Genomic DNA, 24,311 nt, shown 5'->3' on the forward strand with positions numbered 1-24,311 from the left:
TGGTTAAAGCAGGTTGATTGTTTTTAAGATGCTTTCAGCCAGGTGCAAGGTTATCTGCAAAAATGTGCTTTGCCACGTGGATCGCATGGACACTAATTACTAAGGGCTAAGGAGCTGAGAAACGTCCAGCTGCAGAGATTGGCCGCCCTAAGGGGACTAAGCTGGCACCTCTAGAAATAAAGCTCCGCAGCCAATGCGGCGCCTCGGCCCGCGGGATTGGCTGCCTCGGTTGTGACGCGACCTGGGCGGGCCGACTTGCGACGGAGGCCGCGGGTCCGGGTCGGGGGACCCGAGAAGGACCCGAGAGGTGATCCGCAGCGCTGCGCCGGGACCGCGCTCCCGCCCTCCGCCAGCGCGGAAGGTCTATTCCTCCCCCACGCATCTGGCCCGCGTCCCCGGGCCGCGGCACCGGATCCCGGCGAGGGTGTGCGCCCAGGGCCCGCTCTCTCCGGCGCGGCCAGAGCCCCCCAGTGTGCGAGCGCCTAGGGGATGCCGAGGTTTGGCGGGTGCGGGGCCAATCTGGGCAGGGCCGAGCCGAGATTCTCCCTGTCTCTGTGCCCTGACCGTACTCCTGCTGCGGTTCCGGCAGAGAGCGCGGGGAGAGCAGCGGCGGGAGGTGCGGGGAGCACGCCGGCCGTGGGGTAGAAGCAACACCTGAGAGGGGATCCAAGTTGCTTGGCTCGGCCCGAGCAGCGACCTGAACCCGCCGCCCTGCGGGAGGGGTGTGCGGAGCGCTGGGCTGTGCTCCTACAACTTCACTCCTCCCGCCGCTGGGGAACGTAGCGGGCGAGGCGCAGAGGGCTAGAAAAGGGATTCTCAATGCATTCTTCCAAGAAAACTTTTTCTCCCTCGAACATGAAGGAATACGTGTTCACTGTAGAAAATTGGGAAAACATGGGAAATTAATTGTGTAAAAAATGGGGGGCGAGGCGTGGGAGTCACTCCCGGGGCGAGGGGACTGCGATTTGCTTTGCTAACCGCAGCCGGGGGCGAGCGACGGGCGGCGCTGCCGCGGGGGCGCCGAAGGCCGAGATTTGAGGAAGTGGGAGCTGCCCGGGCGGGGGCGTCCCGCCGAGAGTCCGCCACGCAGTGTTTGTTTCCTTTCACTTCCTGCGGCAGCTGCTCAAGATGAGGAGGTGCGTGGGGCCGGGGCGGAGCGGCAGCGTTCTCCGCGTGTGAGCCCCCACCCATCGCCGGCGCCAGCACTCCCTGACCACTCGGGTTCGGCTATGCGGGAGCCGTGAGGAGGAGGCTTGCTGTCGTGGACTTGAGATCTCGGGAAGTCATGCTGGCTTGCTTTTAAGTGGCTTGGGGAAAGTGAAGAAACCCCAAAATGGAGGACTTTGCTACTAGGACCTATGGCACCAGTGGCCTGGACAACAGACCTCTGTTTGGGGAGACGTCCGCCAAGGTGAGTGCGGATTGTGTTTCCAGACTGGGATGGGGGGTGTGTCTGCGGCCTGCCCTCCCGCCGAGTCCTGGCTGGGTCCTGCTGCTGCTCCTAAAAGCACTGTTAGGGAGGAAGCTGGTTCTGCAATACCGCTTCCCTCTCAAGATGTTTGCCCGGCCAGTCAGTCGTTGCCTGCTTTGGGACACGTGGTTGGCCAAGAGCGTTGAAGGCTGGAGTGGAGAAAAGTTCAGAAAGTTCGGGGTTGTTGGAAGCCCTTCTGGGGAGCCCTTCCGGAGGGGGGAGGTTGATTTAGTGGTTGTACAGCTGCACCTGCAGCAGGAGGACTGATCCTCCAGAGGCTTCAGGTGTGTGCCCAAAGCTTCCTAAGAGAGCCGAGAAGGGGTGCTTCATGATTCCTGTTTACATAGAACTGTTAAGGGTTCATTGCTGAGCAGTGAAGCAGCCAAGCAAGGAAAGGGGAGAGGCTTGAGATGAGGGGTTCTTGAATGATGGCCTGCATTCCAGGAAGTGATCAAAGGGTCCCTGAACCCAAACGGGCTACATTATTCTAGGCTTTAAAATGTATAACGCCTTTTAAAAAGGATTAATTATGTGATGTCCTGGGCCAACAATTGAGGAGAGATCTTTTTCTATCGTCAGCATTAACTTTCTGAGTAGTTTGGGCAAGATCTGCCTGGTTTATTTTTTCGCCTAAAAGTGGCATTGGTTGGCTGGTCCCAGTGCAGTGGTGTTGACAACTAATTGATCATAGCCAGTTACAGATTTCTTTGTTCCTTCTGCAATCTCCCTGCTTCACTTGACTGGCTTAAAAGAAGGAAAAAAAAACAGTGGCATTGGTGATCTTTGACCTCTGGTAAAGTGCTTTCAGCTCTCGAAAGGTAATGCACATGTAGAGTCCAGAGCTTCCGGTTTTTTTAGTTTTGGCAGGAGCCCTCCAGCAGACAGGATAGGGAACTGGTAAACCTGGCAGTCTGGGGAATAGCCCTGAATTTGGAAGCTATGAGGCTGCCACAGGACTACTTTATTTTTTAAACTCCACTTGGATTTTACGTTCTGCTCTCAAAATGTTGTAATATGAAAGCGATTTAAACTCGATCTCCAGGAAGATGCACCTTGTTCATCTTGTGGCTTGGTGTAATCCCAGCCCACAGTGCTCCTGGTTTGAGACACATACCTTCTCCAGTAGATGTTCCATCTTAGGCAAACGTTATTGAGCATTATGTACTTGGCCCTGGGGAGCCAAGGAACCCTGTCAGGTGGGGAAAAAAATGTAGGCAAATGAGATGTGGTTGGATCTGTGCTACGACAGGGACATGTTGGGGGTACAGACGAGAACTGGTTGCTTTTGTATGGGAAATTTTCCCCCCTCTCCCAAGAGGTAAGAGAGTGCCTCCCCAACATGCTTCAGCAATAGATTGGGGTTCTGGGAGATCCAGACCTCTGACCTCTTTTAACCCATCTCTCTTGTAATTATAGAGGTAGATGACTTGGTAGTGGACTTGGCCATTTATGCAGACAGTTAGAAATATTGATGTTTTCTGAACAGCTTGGGTGAAAACATCCAGTGATTTAAGTTTCCTATTGCCCATGATCCATTTGAAACCCATTCAAGAACTTTACTTTTCCAAATGTATCTTTTATTACATACTTACTACAAGAATATATCGCACTGGGATTATTTAGGAAACTTTAGGGCATTGTAATAATAGCTGCAGCTATTCAGAGAAAAAAGTTAATATATATTAATTCTTGATCTCTCAAAATTTCTCCCTTTAGCTCCCTCTGTGAAGTTGACAGGGTGATTGGACATAGAGAAATTCTACAGAATGGAGAAGGGAGAGAGATCCCCGGTCTGAGGGTGGAAGAAAACATGTATCTTATAAATGGAGATGCCACATCTGAGAGAGGAGAGGCCTCCATATGTGTTCACAGCAAATGAAGATTTGAGGGCCTGAGGAGGGTAAGGCCCAGGAATGGAGCCTCAATAGTGAAAGGATAGGACTCATTACAGTGGAGCCATTTCCACAGAGGACAGCAACTGCTAGAGCAGGGTCCTGGGGACACTGAGAAACCCATCACTTGCTCTTGTGTGTGGGTGTCTCCAGCTTGCTGTTTTACATGCCAGGAAACGACAAAATAGCCACTACACAGTGGAAACTTGCTGTTAGTGAACTACCATTTCTGAGAACATCGAGAAAGAATAAAAGCCCAGTTCCTGTCCTACTCTGACAGGTGGTTTCCTGTGCATTTTGTAATCTTACTTGCTTTATGAGGACTGACACATACATATAGCCTCTCAACTTTAGGTGCAAACTCTAAGGCAAAGAGAACTGAAGCTCAAAGAGCACAGGAAAGTCTGGAATATGTTTTTGTTTCCTCAGTGCCAGGCAACATGGTGGGCATTCAGCTTTCCCTTGTTTAATCATCAAGTTCCTTTGTGAGATGGGTGTTCTTTTTTCTGTTATACAACTAAGGAAGTGGAACCCTCAGAGGGGGTTGTGTTCAGTCATACAAGTAGTTTCCTCTGGTAATGCTTCACCAACTCCCTTTCATGAGTTGAATAGTGAGGTCAGTAGTAACTTAATTAGGCAGTTTTTGCTTCTCAAAGCACTCCAGACATCTGCATACCTGTTGCCCTTTCACAGAAAATAGGGGTTGAAGTAGTTTGCCCCAAGTCCTGAGGTGAGTGAGAGATAATGAGATCTATTACAGAACAATGACTATTAATATATAACTAATTTGGCCTTGAACAGCACCCTCTGGGGGAATCTCTGACGGAACTTTTGCCTTTATGTATGTCGGGTGCACATAGTGATTTTGGTTACTGAAATCCCAGATTTATTCAATCTTTAGCATGAAAATTATTCATTCTAAGTTATTCCTATTTAGGAATAGCTTTATAGGTGTAATCATGGAGAGAAGGGCAAAGTGAAACAGTTCTCTATTGTTCCATAAATATCTGAGGGATTTTTTTTTGTCTTTGAGGCAGGGTCTCACTTTGTCACTCAGATTGGAGTGCAGTGGCATGACCATGGCTCACTGCAGTCCTGACCTCCTGGGCTCAAGTGATTTTCCCACTTGAGCTTCTGAGTAGCTGGGACTATAGGTGCCTTCTACCAAGGCTGGCATATATATATATATATATATATATATATTTTTTTTTTTTTTTTTTTTTTTTTTTTTTGTGAGACGGAGTGTCTCTCTGTGGCCCAGGCTGGAGTGCAGTGGTGTAATCTTGGCTCACTGCAAACTCTGCCTCCCGGGTTCACACCATTCTTCTGCCTCAGCCTCCCAAGTAGCTGGGACTACAGGCATCTGCCACCACGCCCGGCTAATTTTTTTGTATTTTTAGTAGAGACGGGGTTTCATTATGTTAGCCAAGATGATCTCCATCTCCTGACCTCATGATCCGCCCGCCTCGGCTTCCCAAAGTGCTGGGATTACAGGTGTGAGCCACTGTGCCCGGCCCTAACTTTAATTTGTTGCAGAGATGGGGCTTCCTGTATTGCTCAGGCTGGTCTCAAACTTGTGGCCTCAGGCGATCCTCCCAACTTGGCCTCTCAAAGTGGTGGGTTTATAGGCGTGAGCCATCGTGCCCATCCTAGGGATTATTGACAAAAAAGGAAAGGTGTTCATCTTTTGTAAGAAACATAGACCTCATTCCTTGATACCTATGGAATTTTCATGTTAGGTTGGCTATCTTACGAATCCTAGTTTGAATGCCCAGATGCTTTTTACATCTTTTTTAAACCATTCCCAAGTTTTGTGCCATAGTACTTCTCTTTCAGGTGAAAAATATGGCACAGACACCAAGATGATAAGAAATATCTGAAGTTTCCAAGCCTGTGTTATGGCTTAGCATTTTCTAAAAGAGTGCTATCCAGTAGAAATATTATGTGAGCAGCCATATATGTAATTTACATTTCTTAGTAGCCATATGAAAAAGTATCAAACAAGTGAAATATTAATAATTTTATGTAATCCCTTATTTCCAAAATATTAATACTATCATTTCAACATATAATCAATATTAACATTTAACTAGACACGGTGGCTCAGACCTGTATATCCCATCACTTTGGGAGGCTGAGGTGGGAGAATCACTTGAGCCCAGGCTTTTGAAACCAGCCTGGCCAACAAAATGAGATCCTGTCACACACACACAAAAAATTAGCTGGGTGTGGTGGCACCCACCTGTGGTCCTAGCTGCAGGCTCGCACCACTGAACTCCAGCCTGGGTGACAGAATGAGACTATCTCAAACAAAAAACAGATACTTTTGCAATTTTTTTGTATGAAGTCTTTGAAATCCAGTATGTATTTTATATTAACAGCCCATCTGAATTCACACTAGCTGTGTTTCAGATGCTCAGTAACCACGTATGGCTAGTACAGGCTGATGTCCCAAATCCAAAATCCGAAATGCTCCAAAATCCAAAACTTTTTGAGCACTGACTTGATGCTACAAGTGGGAATTTCCACACAAAAGTACTTAACACAAACTTTATTTCATGCACAAAATTTTTAAAGATATTGTATAAAACTTGTCTTCCAGGCTATGTGTATAAGATGTATATGAAACAAATTTTGTGCTTAGACTTGTGTCCCACCCAAGATCTCATTATGTATATGTAAATATTCCAAAGCCCGAAAAAAATTCTGAAATCAGAGAAGCTTCTGGTCCCAAACATTTTGGATAAGGGATACCCAACCATTTCAGACAGCTTAGTTTTAAAGCAGCTGAAATGTTAGTTATGGTGGTTCCATAGCCAAGTTTGTGAAACATTTTTCTTTATTGTGGGACTTTAGAAGCTTTAATATGCCAGTTTTCATTGTGACTCTAGTTGGTGAGGGTACGTGAGTAGTACCTCCTAAACAGTGTAGGTGGCGTGGCCTCTTTAACCCTGGTACAATGCCTTACCCAGTTCTTGCCTCCGGCTCCCTAGGAGCATTCACTAGATAAGTTTCTACAGAATACACTTTGGGAAACATGGTTCAGTGAATCGCCTTCCTCTGCTTTTCCCTCCCATCCTGTCCCCTAGGGTAAACTGAAACCTGGAGATTTTCTTCCCTCTTCTGCCCACGACTACCTTTAAAAGTTTGCTTTAGTACAACACACAGTTTGGACAGTCTTTCCCACTGTCTAGTGTTAGAAGGGCACTAAATTATTCTGAGGGCTTGTGAGTCTTGATCTCGACTTGTTAGCTGGCTGTGGAATCATCTGAAATCAGTTTCAGTCAGTCTAGACTGGTGAACCTAGGAGGAGAGGGAGAGAATGTTCTCTCTGGAGAAAGCAAAGCAGCATCCTATAGCTAGGGCAAATGGGAAAAGGATGAACACTGTCCACTTGGTGCCATGTAGTGCAAACCAGTTTCTAGATCAGCCCACTCTATGGGTGGTCACTGATTACAAAATAAGTGATTCATCCTCTAAGAAGGGTGGTGACAGTTCCTGCTCCTTTATTCCTTCTTGGATGTGATATATAAAATCAATGATTTGGGGAGAAGGTACATACACTGAATTCCTCAGCAGATACCATAGTGAGAAGGGAGGCCCTCTGTGGAGGGGGCAAGTTAGTGGGCTCTGAGGCTCAGATCTTTGGTTCCAAAGACAAAAGTATCTTCCTTTATCCCCCTCCCCCCAGTAAAAAAAAAAAGCAAGCAAAAATGGTGAAAAGCAAGGGCTTTTTATGATTAGTGTTAGTCAAGCAATTCAAACTTGGAGCATTTGGCCTCTGCAAATAATCATGTAAGATTAGAGTTGCCACTTCATGCCATTTTTGTTGTTGCTTATTTAAGAACAAGGCTCAGTAGGGATGGTAATAGAATAATTTTAAAAAATGGAAAGAAGAGAAAAATAATAAAGCTATGATTAAGATAGCTGGGTCTGTGCCAGTAGCCCCTTCCTCTGTCTTAGAGCTACCAATGCTGTTCTCTGAGGAGTGCAGGCTTTAGTGTATTTCCTCTACACAGAGCTTCTAGTTGATCATCCAAGCAGCTATTTCTCTCAAAGGAGGGTTAGTCACCCAAAGGTGAAACAGTTATCTCCTCTCTTCTCATTCAGCCTGTCAAAACAACTTTGCCTTTTTTTGTGTGTGCAAGAAAAGTAATTAGGAAAAATAAATGCCATCACTTTTTCTTTAGTACTCTATGTGGTTTTCTCTCTTCCACCCCTAGACCAGTGGACTGGAATCTCTGGGTGTGGGGCACAGGCACTGGTATTTCTGGAAGGTCCTCGGGATGCTGGTGCATAGAAAGGGTTGAGATGCACTGGCCTTACCTTTGCTCTGTGTAAGCCCAGTCCAGGCTAATGCCTCTCCATGAATCCCTTTCCTTTAGCTGCCTCCTTGCTCTTCACAAATGCCGTTCTCCTTTCTGCTGTGTCCTCTCTTCTCTAAATATCTGAATTCTGCTCAGCCTGATTCCCCACTTTAGAACCTTCCTTGTAATCCAGTCTCTTCTCGCTTTCCTTCTGTGAGCCTGGCTGTCAAAGATGCCCCCTGGCACTTACTCCTTGTGCTGTGAGGCACTCATGTAGGTCTTGCTTCCTAACTAGAGAATAAGCTCTTCTTAAATGGTAGGTGCCAGTTTCCTCATTTTTGTAGCCTTTTTAGCCCTAGGGACAATGGCTTACCAAGTTCTTGATTTCATGTATATTAAGTTTTAAGCAAAGTGAGAATTTAGCATTATCAAAAAGTAACCTACATTCTTGGGACATTCTGAGCTCACAGTAGAAGGCAGGGAGTGGTTAGGAACCTGGATATGCTAGATATCAAAACAGGAAGTGGTGCTTCAAGCTCTCATACAATTAAAGTCATTTTTCTCTTTTTCTTTCTGCTAAGCTGTATATAGCAGAGGCCAGTAGTAAATACAATATTGTTATAAAAAAACTTAAACTGAGGTGTGGCCTCTCGGAAGCTGATGGTCTACTGAGTTTTCTCTGGATGTGATTTTTGCTGGTCTTTGGTAATATCCTGTGCTTACTGAATTGAGTCACTTTTTTCTTATGGTTGGCTCATAGGCTGTGTATGGGTATAGTGACCATAGTTTCTGAGTTGCTGAAGAGACATGTGGGTGGATAAACCTCAGTGTCCCTGTGAGAATGGTGGAATGCATTTGAAACTGGGGCTGCCATAGAAATTGGGGCCAGGGTGTTAGGCCAGCTCAGCTCTCTCTCAGCTCTGAGGAGTCTGATCTCTTATTGGTAAGATTCCCCCTTAGACATGGTATAAATAGTGCAAATACTGTATTAGCTGCCATTTACTGACCCTCTACTGAATGCCAGATACTCTCTTGTAGGGGCTATGTATTCTCCTCCAATCCTCATTACAACCCTACATGGTAGACGTTGTACAAATATGAAAACTAAGGCTTAAAAGTTGTAACTTAAATACAGGTCCACATGTAGCAGTGGAAGTCATGCGTTTGGGAGAGAATCGAGTGTAAAAGTTGTAAAGGGTGGGTGTGCCTGAATTCTCATAAATGCTTTCTCTTGCACCTCCCGTGCTCTTGGCACTGTTCAAAGTCTGGTGTTGCTTTGGGAAGTCTCAGAACATACGGGTCGTAATTCACTGGGTCCTAGGTTTAGCCAGTGAGACAAAATGTCTCCTTGCTTTCCGCCTGTGCGGCTGCTGTACCTCTGGTTGTCTCCAGTGACAGTACGAGAGGAAGCTCCTGTACAGGCAGAGCCATGCTGCTCTGAGGGACCCAAATTAAATCCCTGGACACAGGACCTTAGGTTTCTTTATTCAGCTGGTCTCAAAATAAACCTTCTCCCACATTTTGCATCCTCTCAGTATGTTTTTTCCTGGCCCCTAAGGCTTCTGACTAGGCCACTTCCACAGCTTTCATGGCGAGTAGTTGTCTGCTGTGATTTGGAAGAAGAGAAGCAAGGTCATTTCTGAGAATCAAACTTTTATTTATGGTGTTGGGACCCTTAAGTTTGCTTGAGAAACGCAGAACTTTGGAGGCAAAATTGTAGGATGTGGCTCAAGGGCCTGAATCACTCAGTCCAGGTAAACAATGGTAGGAAGTAGCACCCTTTGGGCATTTAATACATGCTGAATGTGTTGCCTTGCTCTTTCCCATCCCAGGAGAAGATAATCACTGTCTTCAATGACCTGAGGAAAGCATGGGTAGGGGAGGGTAAGCAATGAGTATAAAATGGGATTGAGTGCCAGGAGGTGTTGTTCCTAGACCAAACTGAGGGTCGGGCTGCTATTTCTCTGGCCCTCTAAGGAGATGCAGTTGAGGAGCTGAATGTTAATAGCTAAGACAATGGGGAAAAGTCTCCAGGGAATTTCAGAGATCTTCACAGCAAGCCCCATGCTACAGGCCCAGAGGCCTGTGAGGGAAAAATGGTTTTGTGGGTCAGGTCCTGGGCCCCAGTGCCCTGAGTCACAGTTGTTCCAGCTCCAGCTGTGGCTAAAAGGGGCCAAGATATACCTTGAGCTGTTGTTTAAGAGGGTGCAAGCCCCAAACCTTAGTGGCTTCCATGTGGTGTTGGGTCTGTGGGTACACAGAGGCAAGAGTTTGGGAGCCTCTGCCTAGATTTCAGAGGATGTATGGAAATACTTGGATGTCCAGAAGTCTGCTGCAAGGGGGAGCCCTCATGCATTGCACTGTAAGCCTGGAAAAGCCACAGACACTCAACTCCAGCCTGTGAAAGCAGCTTTGGGGGCTGTACTCTGTAGAACCACAGGGGTGGACCTGCTCAAGGCCTTAGGAGCCCAATCCTTGCATTAGTGCAGCCTAGATGTGAGACACAGAGCCAAAGGAGGTTATTTTGGAGCTTTAAGATTTAATGACTGCCCTACTGGGTTTTAGACTTGTATGGGACCAGTAGCCCCTTCGTTTTGGCTGATTTCTCCCTTTCGGAATGGGTCTGTTTACCCAATGCTTGTACCCCCATTGTATCTTGGAAGTAACTAGTTTTTGATTTTACAGGCTCATAGGTGGAAGGGACTTGCCTTGTCTCAGATGAGACTTTGGACTTAGACTTTTAGGTTAATGCTGGAGTGAGTTAAGACTTTGGGGGGCCTGTTGGGAAGGCATGATTGGTTTTGAAATGTGAGGAGGACATGAGGTTTCAGAGGGCCCACGGGCTGAATGATAAGGTTTGGCTGTGTCCTTACCCAAATCTCATGTCAAATTGTAATCTCCACATGTTGAGGGGCTGGGAGGGAGGTGATCGGGTCATGGGGGCAATTTCTAATGGTTTAGCACCATCCCGCAATGCTGTCTCCTGAGCGAGTTCTCGTGAGATCAAATGGTTTAAACGTGTGTGGCAGTTCCCTGCTCATGCGCGCTGGCTTTCGGGCGCTCCCGCACTTGCTCTCCCACGTGCCCGCGGTGCCTGTGCCCGCGCTCCCCCTCTCACGCTCCCCCTCTCGTGCTCCCCATCTCGCGCTCCCCCTCTTCTCCCCTCACGCTCCCCCTCTCCCTCTTCTCCCCACGCGCTCCCCCTCTCCCTCTTCTCCCCACTCTCTCTCCCTCTTCTCCCCACTCTCTCCCTCTTCTCCCCACTCTATCTCCCTCTTCTCCCCAGTCTCTCTCCCTCTTCTCCCCACTCTCTCCCTCTTCTCCCCACTCTATCTCCCTCTTCTCCCCAGTCTCTCTCCCTCTTCTCCCCACTCTCTCCCTCTTCTCCCCACTCTATCTCCCTCTTCTCCCCAGTCTCTCTCCCTCTTCTCCCCATTCTCTCCCTCTTCTCCCCACTCTATCTCCCTCTTCTCCCCAGTCTCCCTCTTCTCCCCACTCTCTCCCTCTTCTCCCGCTCCTTTCCCTGCTTTCCCCCCTCTCTCTTTCTCACTCTCATTCTCTCTCTCATTCTCACTCCCTCATTCTCTCTCACTCACTCTCACTCTCGCTCTCTCTCTCTTTCACTCTCACTCTGTCACTCTTTGTCTCACTATCACTCTCTCACTCTCACTCTCGCCCTCTACACGCTCCTTCCCCCTCTGCGCCCTCCTTCCCCCTCTGTGCACTCCCTCCCCGTCCTCCGCGTGCTCCCTAACCCCCGCCCCCCACCCGCGCGCTCCCTCCCGCCCCCCCCACCCGCGCGCTCCCTCCCGCCCCCCCCCACCCGCGCGCTCCCTCCCGCCCCCCCCCCACCCGCGCGCTCCCTCCCGCCCCCCCCCCCACCCGCGCGCTCCCTCCCGCTCCCCCCCACCCGCGCGCTCCCTCCCGCACCCCCGCCCGCGCGCTCCCTCCCCCACTGCGCCAGCTTCCAGGGGTAGGATGTCTGACAGAGGAGGACACTTGGAGGTGTGAGGTCTAACCTGGAAATAGGATTGAACACCTGGTAAGGGATGTGGGTCCATAGGACTCCCTGCGATGCTGTCTGAGGAGAAAGACTTTTGTGGAATCACATAGAAAGTTTGGAAGTAACACCAAAAATGGAGTTCTGAGTCGTCTTCCACCCTCTACCCTGCCTTCTCCCTCAAGAATGTAGAAGGGAATGTCTTCATGGCATTGTCCATCTAGGCTTTTGCTTTTCTGCAAGGACTTTTCTCTGTTTTGCCTTGCGCCTCTCTGGGAGTGTTGGGGAGCATTGTCGAAGGATTAATTTGTCAACTGGAGTTCAGAGCTGTGATGCCTTATAAATCAGTCCTTGGTCCTGCCCTAGCAGAAAGTAACTGGGCTTGTACTCAGGAAAACCTGGACCTCAGAGATCCCCGTAGTTTACCATTGATGTTTCTTTGGGAACAACAGAACCTATCCTGGGAGGTATCTGTTAGCGTGTTGCACCTTTGTGGCTGACAAACCGTGACTTCTTGGTCTGCAGTACCAGGCCACAGCTTCTGTGGTGCTGTTGCATGCCTGCCCTGCAGCAGTGAGGCACATTATGTTCCTATCGATAGGCCAGGCCCCAGATAAGTGGTAGGATTAGATAAATAGTCTCTACTGGTGAGAGGCACTCTAAAGAAAATACTGTTGGCCACTTCTGCTTTGAGTCTTTCGTTTAACCAACATTCATTGAGTGCCTACAGTGTGCCACACTGTCAAGAAGGAAAACAAGTGTAGTAGTTCCTACTAATCCACAGCTTCACTTTTCTAGGCTTCAGTTACCTGTGGTCAGCCGTGGTCCAAAAATATTAAATGGAAAACTTTAGAAATAATTTGTAAGTTTTAAATTGTGCACTGTTTTATGTAATGTGATTAACTCTTACTCTGTCCTGCTCCTGCTGGGGACATGAATCATCCCTTTGTCCAGTGTATCCACACAGTAGATGCTACCTGCCTGTTAGTCACTTAGTAATCATCTCTGTTATCTGATTGAAAAAACAGTATGTATAGGGTTTGGTACTATTTGCAGTTTCAGGCATCCACTGGTGGTCTTGGAGTGTATCCCCCGCAGGTAAGGGGGATACTATTTGTAGACTGTCTTTCCCACTGTTAACTGCCAGTCTTAGTGTGGGACACAAGTAATACATTTTATTTTGATGTAGTTGTGAAGACTGAGCAAAGTGATGTGGGTGTTCTGAGGGGAGGTGCCCAGGGTGGTGTCCGGAAAGGATTTACAGTGAAGTTGATAGTGTTGAGTTCTGAAGGATGATGATATGGTTTGGCTGTGTCCTCACCCAAATCTCATCTTGAATTTTAGCTACCATAATTCCCACGTGCTGTGGGAGGGACCTGGTGGGAGATAATTGAATCATGGCGGCAGTTTCCCCCATACTGTTCTCATGGTAGTGAATAAGTCTCATGAGATCTGATGATTTTATAAGGGGAAACCCCTTTCACTTGGCTCTAATTTTCTTTCTTGCCTGCCACCGTGTAAGATGTACCTTTTGCCTTCTGCCACTTGAAACTGTGAGTCCATTAAACCTCTTTTTCTTTATAAATTACCCAGTCTCAGGTATGTCTTTATCAGCAGTGTGAAAACGGATTAATACATAAATTGGTACCAGGAGTGGGGTGCTGCTGTAAAGGTACCCGAAAATGTGGAAGTGACTTTGGAACTGGGTAACAGGTTGGAACAGTTTGGAGGGCTTAGAAGAAGATAGGAAAAGTTTGGAACTTCCTAGAGACTTGGAAGGCTCACAAGACAGGAAGATGTGGGAAAGTTTCCTTCCTAGAGACTTGTTGAATGGTTTTGACCAAAATGCTGATAGTGATGTGGACAATAAGGTTCACACTGAGGTGGTCTCAGATGGAGGTGAAGAACTTGTTGGGAACTGGAGTAAAGGTGACTCTTGTTATGTTTTCAGCAAAGAGACTGATGGTACTTTGCCCCAGTCCTAGAGATTTATGGAACTTTGAACTTGAGGGAGATGAGTTTAGGGTATCTGGCAGAAGAAATTTCTAAGCAGCAGAGCATTCAAGAGGTAACTTGAGTGCTGTTAAAAGCATTCAGTTTTAAAAGGGAAGCAAGAGCATAAAAGTTTGGAAAATGTGCAGCCTGACAATGCAATAGAAAAAAAAAAATTCTGAGAAAACTAAGTCAGCTGTGGAAATTTGCGTAAGTAATGAGGAGCCAAATGTTAATCCCCAAGACAATGGGGAAAATGTCTTCAGGGCATGTCAGAGACCTTTGAGGCAGCCCCTCATATCACAGGCCTAGAGGTTCTAGGAGGAAAAAATGGTTTTGTGGGTTGGGCCCAGGCCCCCCTGCTGTATGCAGTTTAGGGACTTGGTGCTCTGTGTCCCAGCAGCTCTAGCCATGGCTAAAAGGGGCCGACGTACAGCTCAGGCCATGACTTCATAGCTGCACGTGGCAACTTCCATGTGGGGTTGGGTCTGTGGGTGCGCAGAAGTCAAGAATTGAGGTCTGGGAACCTTTGCCTAGATTTCAGAGGACATATGGAAACACCTGGATGTCCAGGCAGAGGTTGCTGAAGGGGCAGGGCCCTCATGGAGAACTTCTGCTAGGGCAGCACAGAAGGGAAATTTGGGGTTGAAGCCCCTACAGAGTCCCCATGGGGCATTGCCTAGTGGAGCTGTGAGAAGGCCACCATCCTCCAGACACCAGAATGGTAGATTCACTGAAACTTGCTCCATGTGCCTGGAAAAGCTGCAGACACTCAAGGCCAGCCTGTGAAAGCAGCTGGGAGGGAGGCTGTACCCTGCAAAACTGCCCAAAACTGTGGGAACCTACCTCTTGCATCAGCATGACCTGGATGTGAGACATTGGAGCTTTAAAAATTGACTGCCCTGCTGGTTTTTGGATTTGCATGGGGCCTGTAGCCCCTTTGTTTTGGCCAGTTTTTCTGATTTGGAATGTGTGTGTTTACCCAATGCCCATATCCCCATTGTATCTAGGAAGTAACTAACTTGCTTTTGATGTTACAGGCTCATAGGTGGACTTGTCTCAGATGAGACTTTGGACTGTGAACTTTTGAGTTAATGCTGAAATGAGTTAAGACTTTGAGGGACTGTTGGAAAGGCATAATTGGTTTTGAAATGTGAGGACATTAGATTTGGGAGGGGCCAGGGATGAAATTATATGGTTTGGCTGTGTCTCCACCCAAATCTTATCCTGAATTGTAGCTCCCATAATTCCCATGTGTTGTGGGAGGGACCAGGTGGGAGATGATTGAATCATAGGGGCGGTTTCCCCTGTACTGTTCTTGTGGTAGTGAATAAGTCTCACAAGATCTGATGATTTTATAAGGAGTTTCTTCTTTTGCTTGGCTCTCATTTTCTCTCTTGCCTGCCACCGTGTAAGACGTGTCTATCACCATAAGCCATGATTGTGAGGCTACCTCAGCTATGTGGAACTGTGAGTCCATTAAACCTCTTTTTCTTAACAAACTACCCGGTTTTGGGTATGTCTTTATCAGCAGCATGGAAACTAATACAGATGAGTAGTCAAAATTGGGAGTAGCACTTTTTGGGGAACTGGGTTGACTTTATGCCTCTGGGATTTTTTTATGGACCAATATAAGAAATGATTGTGTATGAATTATCTGCATTTTCTGTGTCCCTAGATTTGTTCTGACTCATGGGACAAATTCTTTTTAGAGCCAGGAGAATTTTGACTCTAATTATCCAGTATGCTTACTTTTATTAGTTAGAACTTAAAATTCTGTTGTACTTCCCACTTGGCTGTCAGGAATCTTCATACACACATTTGAGTTTAAATGATAAATGTTTTTTTAGACAATTTTTTTTTTTTTTTTTTTTTTAATATTCTCATTCTGTCCAGGCTGGAGTGCAGATCACCTCCTGGGCTCAAGTGACCTTCCCACCTCAGCCTCCCAAGTAGCTGGGACTACAGCCACGTGTCATCAAATCCAGATAATTTTTATATTTTTTGTAGATACAAGGTCTCAGTATTTTTCCCAGGTTGGTCTTGAATCCCTGAGCTCAAGTGATCCTCCCACCTTGGCCTCCCAAAGTGCTGGGATTACAAGTGTGAGCCACTATACCTGGCCTTTGTAAGTTCTTTAGCCTTTTTCCCCCCCATTCCCCAAAGCCTTTTAGAAATTTTGTCTTGGTCTTTTTATTGTCGGTTAGGTTAGTTAGGTTAGGGTTTTATTATAGTAGCACATGTCCTTGAAATTCATTTTGGAAGTAGGCAAAACATTGCCATGGAAATGGAAGGCTGAATACAATGTCGCTTGTAAGCATTCCAAACTGTTTAGAACCAGGATATTTCCAGGGAGCTTAAGAGCTGAGGGCAGGCAGAGCTAGCTTTTGGTTATTTGGGATATTATTGCCAGCTTCCTCCCAGGGCCATTGTTACCACCTGATCATTTGAGTTTTAGTTTCTCTAGTATCAAGATACTGGCTAATGACTGACCAGGCAAGTATAGGGGTTCTCTGGCTTTTAATCACTAGGGCATTAGTCCTTCTTCTCTGGCCCAAGTGCAGTCTGGGGATTCAGAACTATAAAGTGTAAGAACTGGAAGGGACCAGGTATCATTTAGCCCAGTCTTCTCCTTTGATAGAGTCAAATGGGTTAAGGAATCCTTTTGAGGTTACGAAGCTAGCTAGTGGCAGAATGAGATGAGAACCTTGGTTTCCGGACTGTGTTAAGGTCCATATTTATTAGTTTAAGGACTCTTAGACCTTTTGAACGTCTCATTATGCTTGCATTTTGCAAACAGCATTGGATAGATTTTCTGCCATTACCTAGCTGTGTGACCTTTGGCAAGTCAGTCTTCTCGAACCTAGTTACCCGTTGGTAAATGGAGATAACATATTCCCTACTTGCTTTACAGAGTTTCTTTCCACCATTCCAGATACAAACCAGTTGCATATACCTCCATCTTTTTCTCCTTCCTCATTTCAAAGGAAGACAAAGATATGAATCTGTCAGGCCCAGACTCTTCACTGTGCATTGCATTCCAGTTCCTTTCCTCTCAGCTCTCATGAAACTTGGGTCAACAATCTCCATTTGTCCCATTGCGTTTTTGTAACGGCAGTGCTTTTGTTCTCCCATGGGTCTTTGTGGAGTTCCTTTCATGAACCATCTTTCCTTTCCTTTTCATCTGCTAGTCTTCCTTAGGGTTTTGACTTCTCTGTTAGTCTCTCCCTGACTAGCTCACTTTGTCTTTTTAGTGCCCTCCTGAACTCCGGATAGTGTAAACTTCTGGAAGGTAGAGATGTTTTTATTCACTTTTGTATCTGCATCTGAATTATATGAGGTGATATAGGTGAAATCTCAACTGTATATATACACATGTATGTGCACACACAATGTCTGTTTTTATGTTCATGTATATATGAATTCAGACTATCTCTAAACCTGTTGCAGAATATTTTGTCTCTGGGAAGGAAATTTTAAATCTATATCCTGTCCTCTCAGCAGGCAAGGATCCAGGCTAATTGCCATCCTTTGTCCGATCAGCTTCCTTGTAGAGTGAAAATAAGCCACAGTATAAGGTTTAAATTTCTGGTAGCAGAGACAAGTTATGATAGGTAGAACTAGAGTGAAAATAAAACTAGGGAGGGGACATAAGAGCTAAGTTCTGTGAGAAATAATTGAGTTAATAGAGACTAACTATAGAAGTAGAAATAATGAGTTTCCATTTATTCCATAAACAGTAAAGTTTAAATGTAATATTCACTTTTCTCCATGTACTATAGCTCCAATTTGGAGCATATTATTCCCCAAACTGTCCTTTGAAGTGTTAATTAACTAGCTATTTAATTATTCTCTATTATCCTCTTTGGAGATTGGGAGCTAGAAGAGCTGCTAAAACCCTGAAAAGTAATCTCTAGGCCCAGGGAAGGAGCTCCACCCTGTGATTTGAACTTAATATTTAAAAATGACTTATTTTAGACTAAACTTTAGAGCACAGCCTCTCCATTTTAAATGTGCACACAAATTACCAGATCCTGTTAAAATGCAGATTCTGATTCAGTTGGTCTCAGTGAGGCCTAAGATTCTGCATTTCTTGCATTCCCTCAGGTGAGGCCAATGTGCTGGTTCATAGACTACACTTTGAGTAGCACGTTTAAAACAAGAGAGCATTAGAAGTAGGAGGGCTTCTGAAGTTAACTCTGCATACCTGAATTCATGGTTATGTTGATAGCAGAAGGCCTTGGCTTGGAGAAAGAAAATATTCTAGAAACACTTCTGCCATGTCCTAAATAAATAGTTCATCCCATCTTGGGAATCCCAGAGGGGATCACTACATTATAACAGTAACTGATTTTCATGAAAATCAGTTGGAATTCTGTTCAGTGACTATCTAAAAGGCAGGCAGGAATGTATTCATTAAAGTTTAGTTATATTTTCATCAGGATGATTAAAATCAGTTATATGGAGAAATTCAACAATGTGGAACAAAGTCACCTATAAGGAAATTTTCATTCTTGAAAGATAAGCACTTAGTTTAGTACTTTGCTAATAGGCTTTTTGAGGTGTTGTCTGCCACTTGCCATCTTTGTCTAGACCAGCACTAGCATTCTAGGTTGTTCTTTGGGTGAGAAGTATAAATGGAGAAAGGAGGTCTGGCATTGAATCTTGTCTTTATCACTTAATTGTATTGAGATCTTGGGAAAGTTTTCAGTTTCCCTGAGCCTGTTTTGCTGTGAAACAGTCATATTACCATTTCATCCCAGAATTTTTAAGGAGAGGATTGGTGAATGATCTTGGCATAGTTAATATCCTTTTACCATTATTTTTCTCCTACTTTGATCCTGGTAGGCAACTTGCTGTGTGTCATTTGGCAATTAGTGATTTATTGGCTTGGCTTCTATTGGTGGGATAGCTGTTGTGAGGTATGCAGTCCTTCGTTTTGGAAATCCTGGGAGCTCAGAGAGAAGTATTCTTGCTTCTCAAAAACAGTGGGGCTCCCATGGATTTTTGTCTCTCTACATATTTTATGTTAAACACACTTATTCGTCCCATGCGGGAAAAAGTTAAAAGTGATCAGTGACTTGTCCCTGGGTCCCTTTCCTAACAGGTGGTCCTAACTTCAGGCTTCTGTGTGCTGTGTAAGCTTCTCTAGCTGAGGTCGTGATAAGATCTCTTCCAAGTCCTCTGGAGTTAGGATGTGGCTGGAGTCCAGTTTCTTTTGTTCTTTAACCTTTCAGTTGCAGTGGCCTTGGTCTGGAGAGTTGTGATTTGTCCTTGGTTAGATTACGTACATCCAATACTTGGCTTTCTTATACTCTTTCCCTCCCAGTTTTGCCTGACTCTTAACTTCTGTGGGTTCTTATCTTTAAAAGCTGACTACTTGGAAATGAGAATTCGGTTGCTGCTCTGTGATTGTTCCTGTGTCCTTCCCATCTCTGAGGTTTTGTTTATTGGCAGCCTATGTTCCATATCCTGCTGTTCTCTGCTCAGACCTTATCAAAACAATATTTAAGATGACTGATTCGTTAAAGACTCAGCTTTGACTTCTCAGAAATAAGACTGCATGTCATTCTCATTGGCCTTAGTGTTTCCTAATCAGGGCTTAAACCCTAACTTTAATCTGTAGTTCTACAGCCTATCTTACTTTACATTTTTAGTAGTACCTGAAACTACTTCTAACCAGTGACCTGGATTCAGGAATCTCTGGTTTCAAAATTGCTTCTAACTTGCTATATGACTCTTAGCAAATAATTTAACCACACTGGGCCTAAATTTACTTTTAACCTGTAAAATTAGGATTGGATCAGTTTTTCAAATGTTCTTTGTTGTTGGTTGGGGTGGGATGGGAATGACAAGAAAGCTCAGTAGGTAGGCTCTTCATTCAATGAAGATTTTGTTTATATACTGAAGGCTTTCACTATTAAATAACTTGGAAAAACTGCTGGACTGGATGGTCTTTTAAGACTGCAGGTACCAAGCCTTTGGCACTCTAGGATCCATCCCTTTTAACAGTAGCATCTATTTTTAGATGAGACAAGGATACCTAAGCTGTATTACAAATGTAGTTCCAGACACATCATGCACATCTAGTCTGGTTCCTGATACTTTTAACCAATGCTCTGGCTTGGCCATTCCGGTAGTGCCTGTCCTTTTCCTTTGGCTCATACTATCCTCCTCAGCACAAGCATTATTTGTAAGCCTCCCTTCCCCATTTGATACTACCCAATCAAGACTCTAGTATAAATGTTCTGTCCCTTCAAGAAACCTTCCCCAGTTGGCCATTTTCCCAAAGTACATTTTCCATTCTCATGACTCAGTACACTTTGCTTTGTTTGGTGGTTTTATGTGTAAAGCTCAGAGAAGGACTGGATCTTGGGTTTCTTTATTGTAAACCATCCCAACACCTTGCATTGCACTATACTGAAGGTAACATGGATCCAAGTCATATGGCTTAAAAATTCTTTTCTCTTTCAGGATCGAATCATCAATTTAGTTGTTGGCAGTTTAACATCCTTATTGATTCTAGTAAGTATCCTCATTTTGTGCCTCACCCAGGCTCTTAGCCAAAGTTTTGAAAACTTTATCAATTATAATTAACTTTCCAAAAAGTTAAGTGCTTTTATTACCACAAAATTGCAATTGCTAATTGGAGTAGCTAATTTAATTCCGCCGCACCCCCAGGTTGAATATGTGAAATGGTACAAGTCAGACAACTTGGTTTTCAGATAATTGAGTTTACCATGTTTTGCCTAGTAAATTTGTAAAAACGTCAGTGTAGCCACTTCCTTCTGTCATCATCTACCTTAATTCCCCATTTCTACTAATTTTGTTCCTAAAGAACATATCCATTACCCTATGGTCAAGTTTTAAAAGATGTGGTCACAGTGTATAGTAGTTTTACTGTATACATACTGTAAAATACATGTGGGAGCTATCACAATAAAAGTTTTAAAAGCTGTATTTTCCATAGTTTGACATTTTTCTGACACATTTTCATTAAATTTGATAATTTTTTTCCATGGCTTCTTAATGAAAAGATTGCATATAATGCTGCATCTGTTAGAAACAGAACTACACGATATTAGGTCTTTCAGTGTGTTTCATAATGTTATAGCAAAACCAGCTTTGATTATATTCATTTTGCTAGGAATGTTTAAAATAACAAAATGGCTAGAACTGTTTCTAGTAGAATCATTAATTCTGGGAGTGAGGTTTAGTTAAAGAAGTTATTTTGGGATCAGCTAGTTTTACTAATGTTTTCTCTCCTTTCATAAGTAAGGGAAAGGTTAGAAAAGGAGGAAGTACTAAAAACTCAAACATATTAATAATTACTCTAACATTCTAGAAAGCAAACTTGGTGGCAGATGTAATTGTTGCCTAGACTCCAGTTGGCAATTACCAAGTCTTGGAATTACTATTAAGGCCTTACATAATTTCTCTTCATACAGGTAACGCTGATCAGTGCTTTTGTTTTCCCTCAACTACCTCCAAAACCGTTGAATATATTCTTTGCTGTCTGCATCTCTTTGAGTAGTATTACTGCCTGCATACTTGTAAGTACTGTTGAGAATTTAACCAGTGTTCTTGAGGGTTTAAGTTGCAATGCATAGGACAAAAATTTTCAGCCTTGGGTCTATACAAAAGGGTATCTCTTAATTATATCCTCATCCTCTCCCTAAAAGTATGTTAGAATTCTCAATAAAATCTGAGTTTTCTCCTAAATCCCAAAGTTGTAACCCCAAAGAGAAACTCTTACTCCCTTGATAGCTAAAAAAAAAAAAAAAGAGAAAAAAAAAATTAGTGGGAAGACTTAGGTGGCCAGATATTTTAATTTACTTAATTCATCTTCACTCAAGGACTATATGAGGACCAGCAGTCTTTGGGAAATGCCAGTTACTGCTAAGGGATGAGATAGCACACTCTGGATTGAATTCTAATGATTACAAAATTAGTCTATTTTAATCTACATGTTTGTCTCCCACAGTGGAGGTATTAACACCAAAACCTCCTGGGAAATCTGAAGCTACAGTTGTAAAAATGTTTGATTTACTGCAAATGTTTGTTTTATGGTAAAGAAACAAAGATGGTGGTGGCTCCTCAGTGTTCAATCATTCATTAGTTGGCTACATTGTTTCATGTTCCTTGAGAGGCAGAATCAAAAGAAAAAACAATTGTTTTGATCTCCGTAGGGCTTAAATCATAATAGTAATTTGCTTATCTGAGTTAAAATTAAAGAGGAGACATCTCCAAGTGTTCTAATTCACTGATCCTGCTATGTACTCCCATGACCCGAAAAAGGACTGGCCCATCGCACTTTGGGAGCTTTCCTGTTCCCCTAGCTTGAAGCCTAAAGTGACTAACAATGAACTAACTTAATCCAGATATACTATGGAAGCCCTATTTTGCAGTCTGAACCAATTGTATGAATCATACGAGTCTAAATGTTGTCTTCCTTTCCTGTTAAGTAGTATGTCCAGGTATATGTTCTTGGATAGCTTGCCAGATGACTGGTAGAGTATACAGGTTTGAACATAAAGGAAAGTAAACTGAGAAAGTAGGAATAAGTATGATCTTGGATGTGGAAACTCAAGAGTAAGAATTAAATTCTGACTGCACTGGTCTCAGGAATGTAGAGATGTCAGAATATGGAGAATGTCTGTCTCATTTAGGGGAATAAACAAATACTAATGAAATTTGAAATTGGTAGAAAAAATGTTATGTTTTAAATTTTAACTGTTTATAAACTTTAATTCTTCTTTTTTTAGATCTACTGGTATCGACAAGGAGACTTAGAACCAAAATTTAGAAAGCTAATATACTATATCATATTTTCTATCATCATGTTGTGTATATGTGCAAACCTGTACTTCCATGATGTGGGAAGGTGAGGCTGCCAAGGAGAATTACTTACCAGGACTCTTCAAAATGATACATTAGGACAGTGAGTAATTTTTGGATAAGGTATGCTGAAGAATCTCCTGCAGAAGTCTGATACATGATTTTCATGTTAATTGTAAATGTAATTCCCTCTTGCAAGGGAGACATAGCCTAGATCACTTTGCTTTTTCTTTAAGGAGCTGACGTTGTACCTAAACATTCCAACCCTTAAAGCTCAAACAGCACAACATTTCACTTTTGAAATGAACATTTTTATAATGTAATTGCACGGCAAAAGGCTATGTAACAAACAAATCTTGCATTTTAAGACAAATATTCTTTTATTTCTGTTAAACTGAATATACAGTTGTTCCCTAGGCAACCGACTTTTGCTTATAACTACAATTTAATTTCACGTTAACAAAACAGACAGTGAAAAGACAACTTTGTGAAGATCTAATTACAATAATAAATAAAATAATTTATACAAGGTTTTTTTTTCCTTGACTTTTCTATAGGGGTCATATTCATTAAAAAGCCCAAAAGGCTACCTTTGCCTTAACCCTTCTGTAGTATAGGAATGACTTTTAGATTTGTTTCCTTTTGTTATAGAAGCAAATACTGTTTTTTTAAAAATTGCCTGAGATGAGAGGTTATATTGTACCCCACCACCTAACACACTAAGTGGATGACAAACTATTTTCTGGGTAATTTATGTTGCAAAACATGTAATAAATGGTCACGGTATCAAGGATAGGTAACATTACTTCCTTCCTCATTTAGTTTTACTTCAAAGTGCTAACTTTGTAAACTAATGACAGTGGTTTCTGAGGGGGTGAAAACTGCTTAGATTTTGGTGGGTTTTGTTACTATGCTTATCCATATTCCCTTTAAAAGTAACAAAAAACCTGTAGTGAATTTTAACTCTTTTAATGCTTTCCTGTTTACCCTGCCTAAATCAGCTCCCACTGCCAGCAATGGGTTAATCAAACGTAACCACCACAAGACCACCTCCTAGGTCTCTGTACTTGTATGCTGGTCAAGTCTCAAACTTAGTCTTCTTGAAGATCAGAAGATCACTGGTAAGCTCTCATGTTGAAATGACTTATCTGAACTACAACCAGGCTTACTTGAAAGGAGACAGTGCCATGTCTGATCTTTAGAGAAACTGTATTTTAAACCACAGCAGTTAAGCTTTCGTGATTCTAAACTTTTCTTCGTGGCTGAAGTGAATGAAATTCCTTATTGCCATGTAACATTAAACATAGGGATTTATGCTTAAAACTCCCAGCCTCCACTCAACTACACACTGTCATAAAACTCAACTTCAGATGATGTATTTAAAGGAGGTAAGAAGTCATAGCAGCAACAATGTGTGGCTTAAGCACTGTGGCTATTTAAATTGGTAAATTAAGCCTCTTGGGGGTTGCTCCTATTTCTTTGAAGATGTTGTAATTAACAGTGTGGCTTCTTTGCTTGAACTGCCTATTTCTAAGAATTATCCTAATGACAGTTTACCAAATCTTCGACATCCTTTGAATCTTCTGAAACAGGACTGCCCAAGGATGATCCAATGATATTTGATTCTTCCTGATGATGTTGGAGTATGGGATCTGTAATGAGTATCCAGTTAGTTTTAAATGTATATATTTATTCTCTAGTCCACGTCAAGAATTTAAGGTATTCTACCACGGTGTAGAACTTAAGACTAGTAGCTTATTGGATCAAGAAAGACTGAAACAACTGAATTAAATGTCTGATTTTCCCACCTA

General features: G+C 43.7%; 2 protein-coding genes across 33 annotated transcripts in view; one reads left to right on the forward strand and one right to left on the reverse strand.

Annotated features, from left to right (window-relative positions):
- Positions 1–252: 252 nt before the first annotated feature.
- Positions 253–23,031, forward strand: TMEM243 (transmembrane protein 243). 4 transcript variants are annotated; one of them, XM_015447832.3, is made up of 5 exons: positions 253–307; positions 1,120–1,411; positions 20,137–20,187; positions 21,111–21,215; positions 22,428–23,031. In XM_015447832.3, exons 2-5 carry the CDS (start codon positions 1,334–1,336, stop codon positions 22,548–22,550), a joined length of 357 nt encoding a protein of 118 aa, XP_015303318.1. In that variant the 5' UTR covers positions 253–307; positions 1,120–1,333; the 3' UTR covers positions 22,551–23,031. The 4 variants fall into 4 exon arrangements, with proteins under 4 accessions (XP_015303318.1, XP_045244626.1, XP_005550399.1 ...); XM_045388691.2 differs by having other exon boundaries at positions 292–506; XM_005550342.4 differs by having other exon boundaries at positions 292–497.
- Positions 22,862–24,311, reverse strand: part of DMTF1 (cyclin D binding myb like transcription factor 1) — a 43,971-nt gene continuing 42,521 nt past the window's right edge. For all 29 annotated transcript variants that reach the window (XR_012432724.1, XR_012432731.1, XR_012432727.1 and 26 more), the window contains one exon: positions 22,862–24,152. Coding sequence is in view for 20 of the 29 variants with exons in the window: in XM_074035620.1 (XP_073891721.1) it covers positions 24,043–24,152 (110 nt within the window). In the remaining 9 variants the exon portion in view is untranslated. The remainder of the gene's footprint in view (positions 24,153–24,311) is intronic.

Source organism: Macaca fascicularis, chromosome 3 (genome assembly GCF_037993035.2).
Source record: "Macaca fascicularis isolate 582-1 chromosome 3, T2T-MFA8v1.1".
Lineage (NCBI taxonomy): Eukaryota > Metazoa > Chordata > Mammalia > Primates > Cercopithecidae > Macaca > Macaca fascicularis.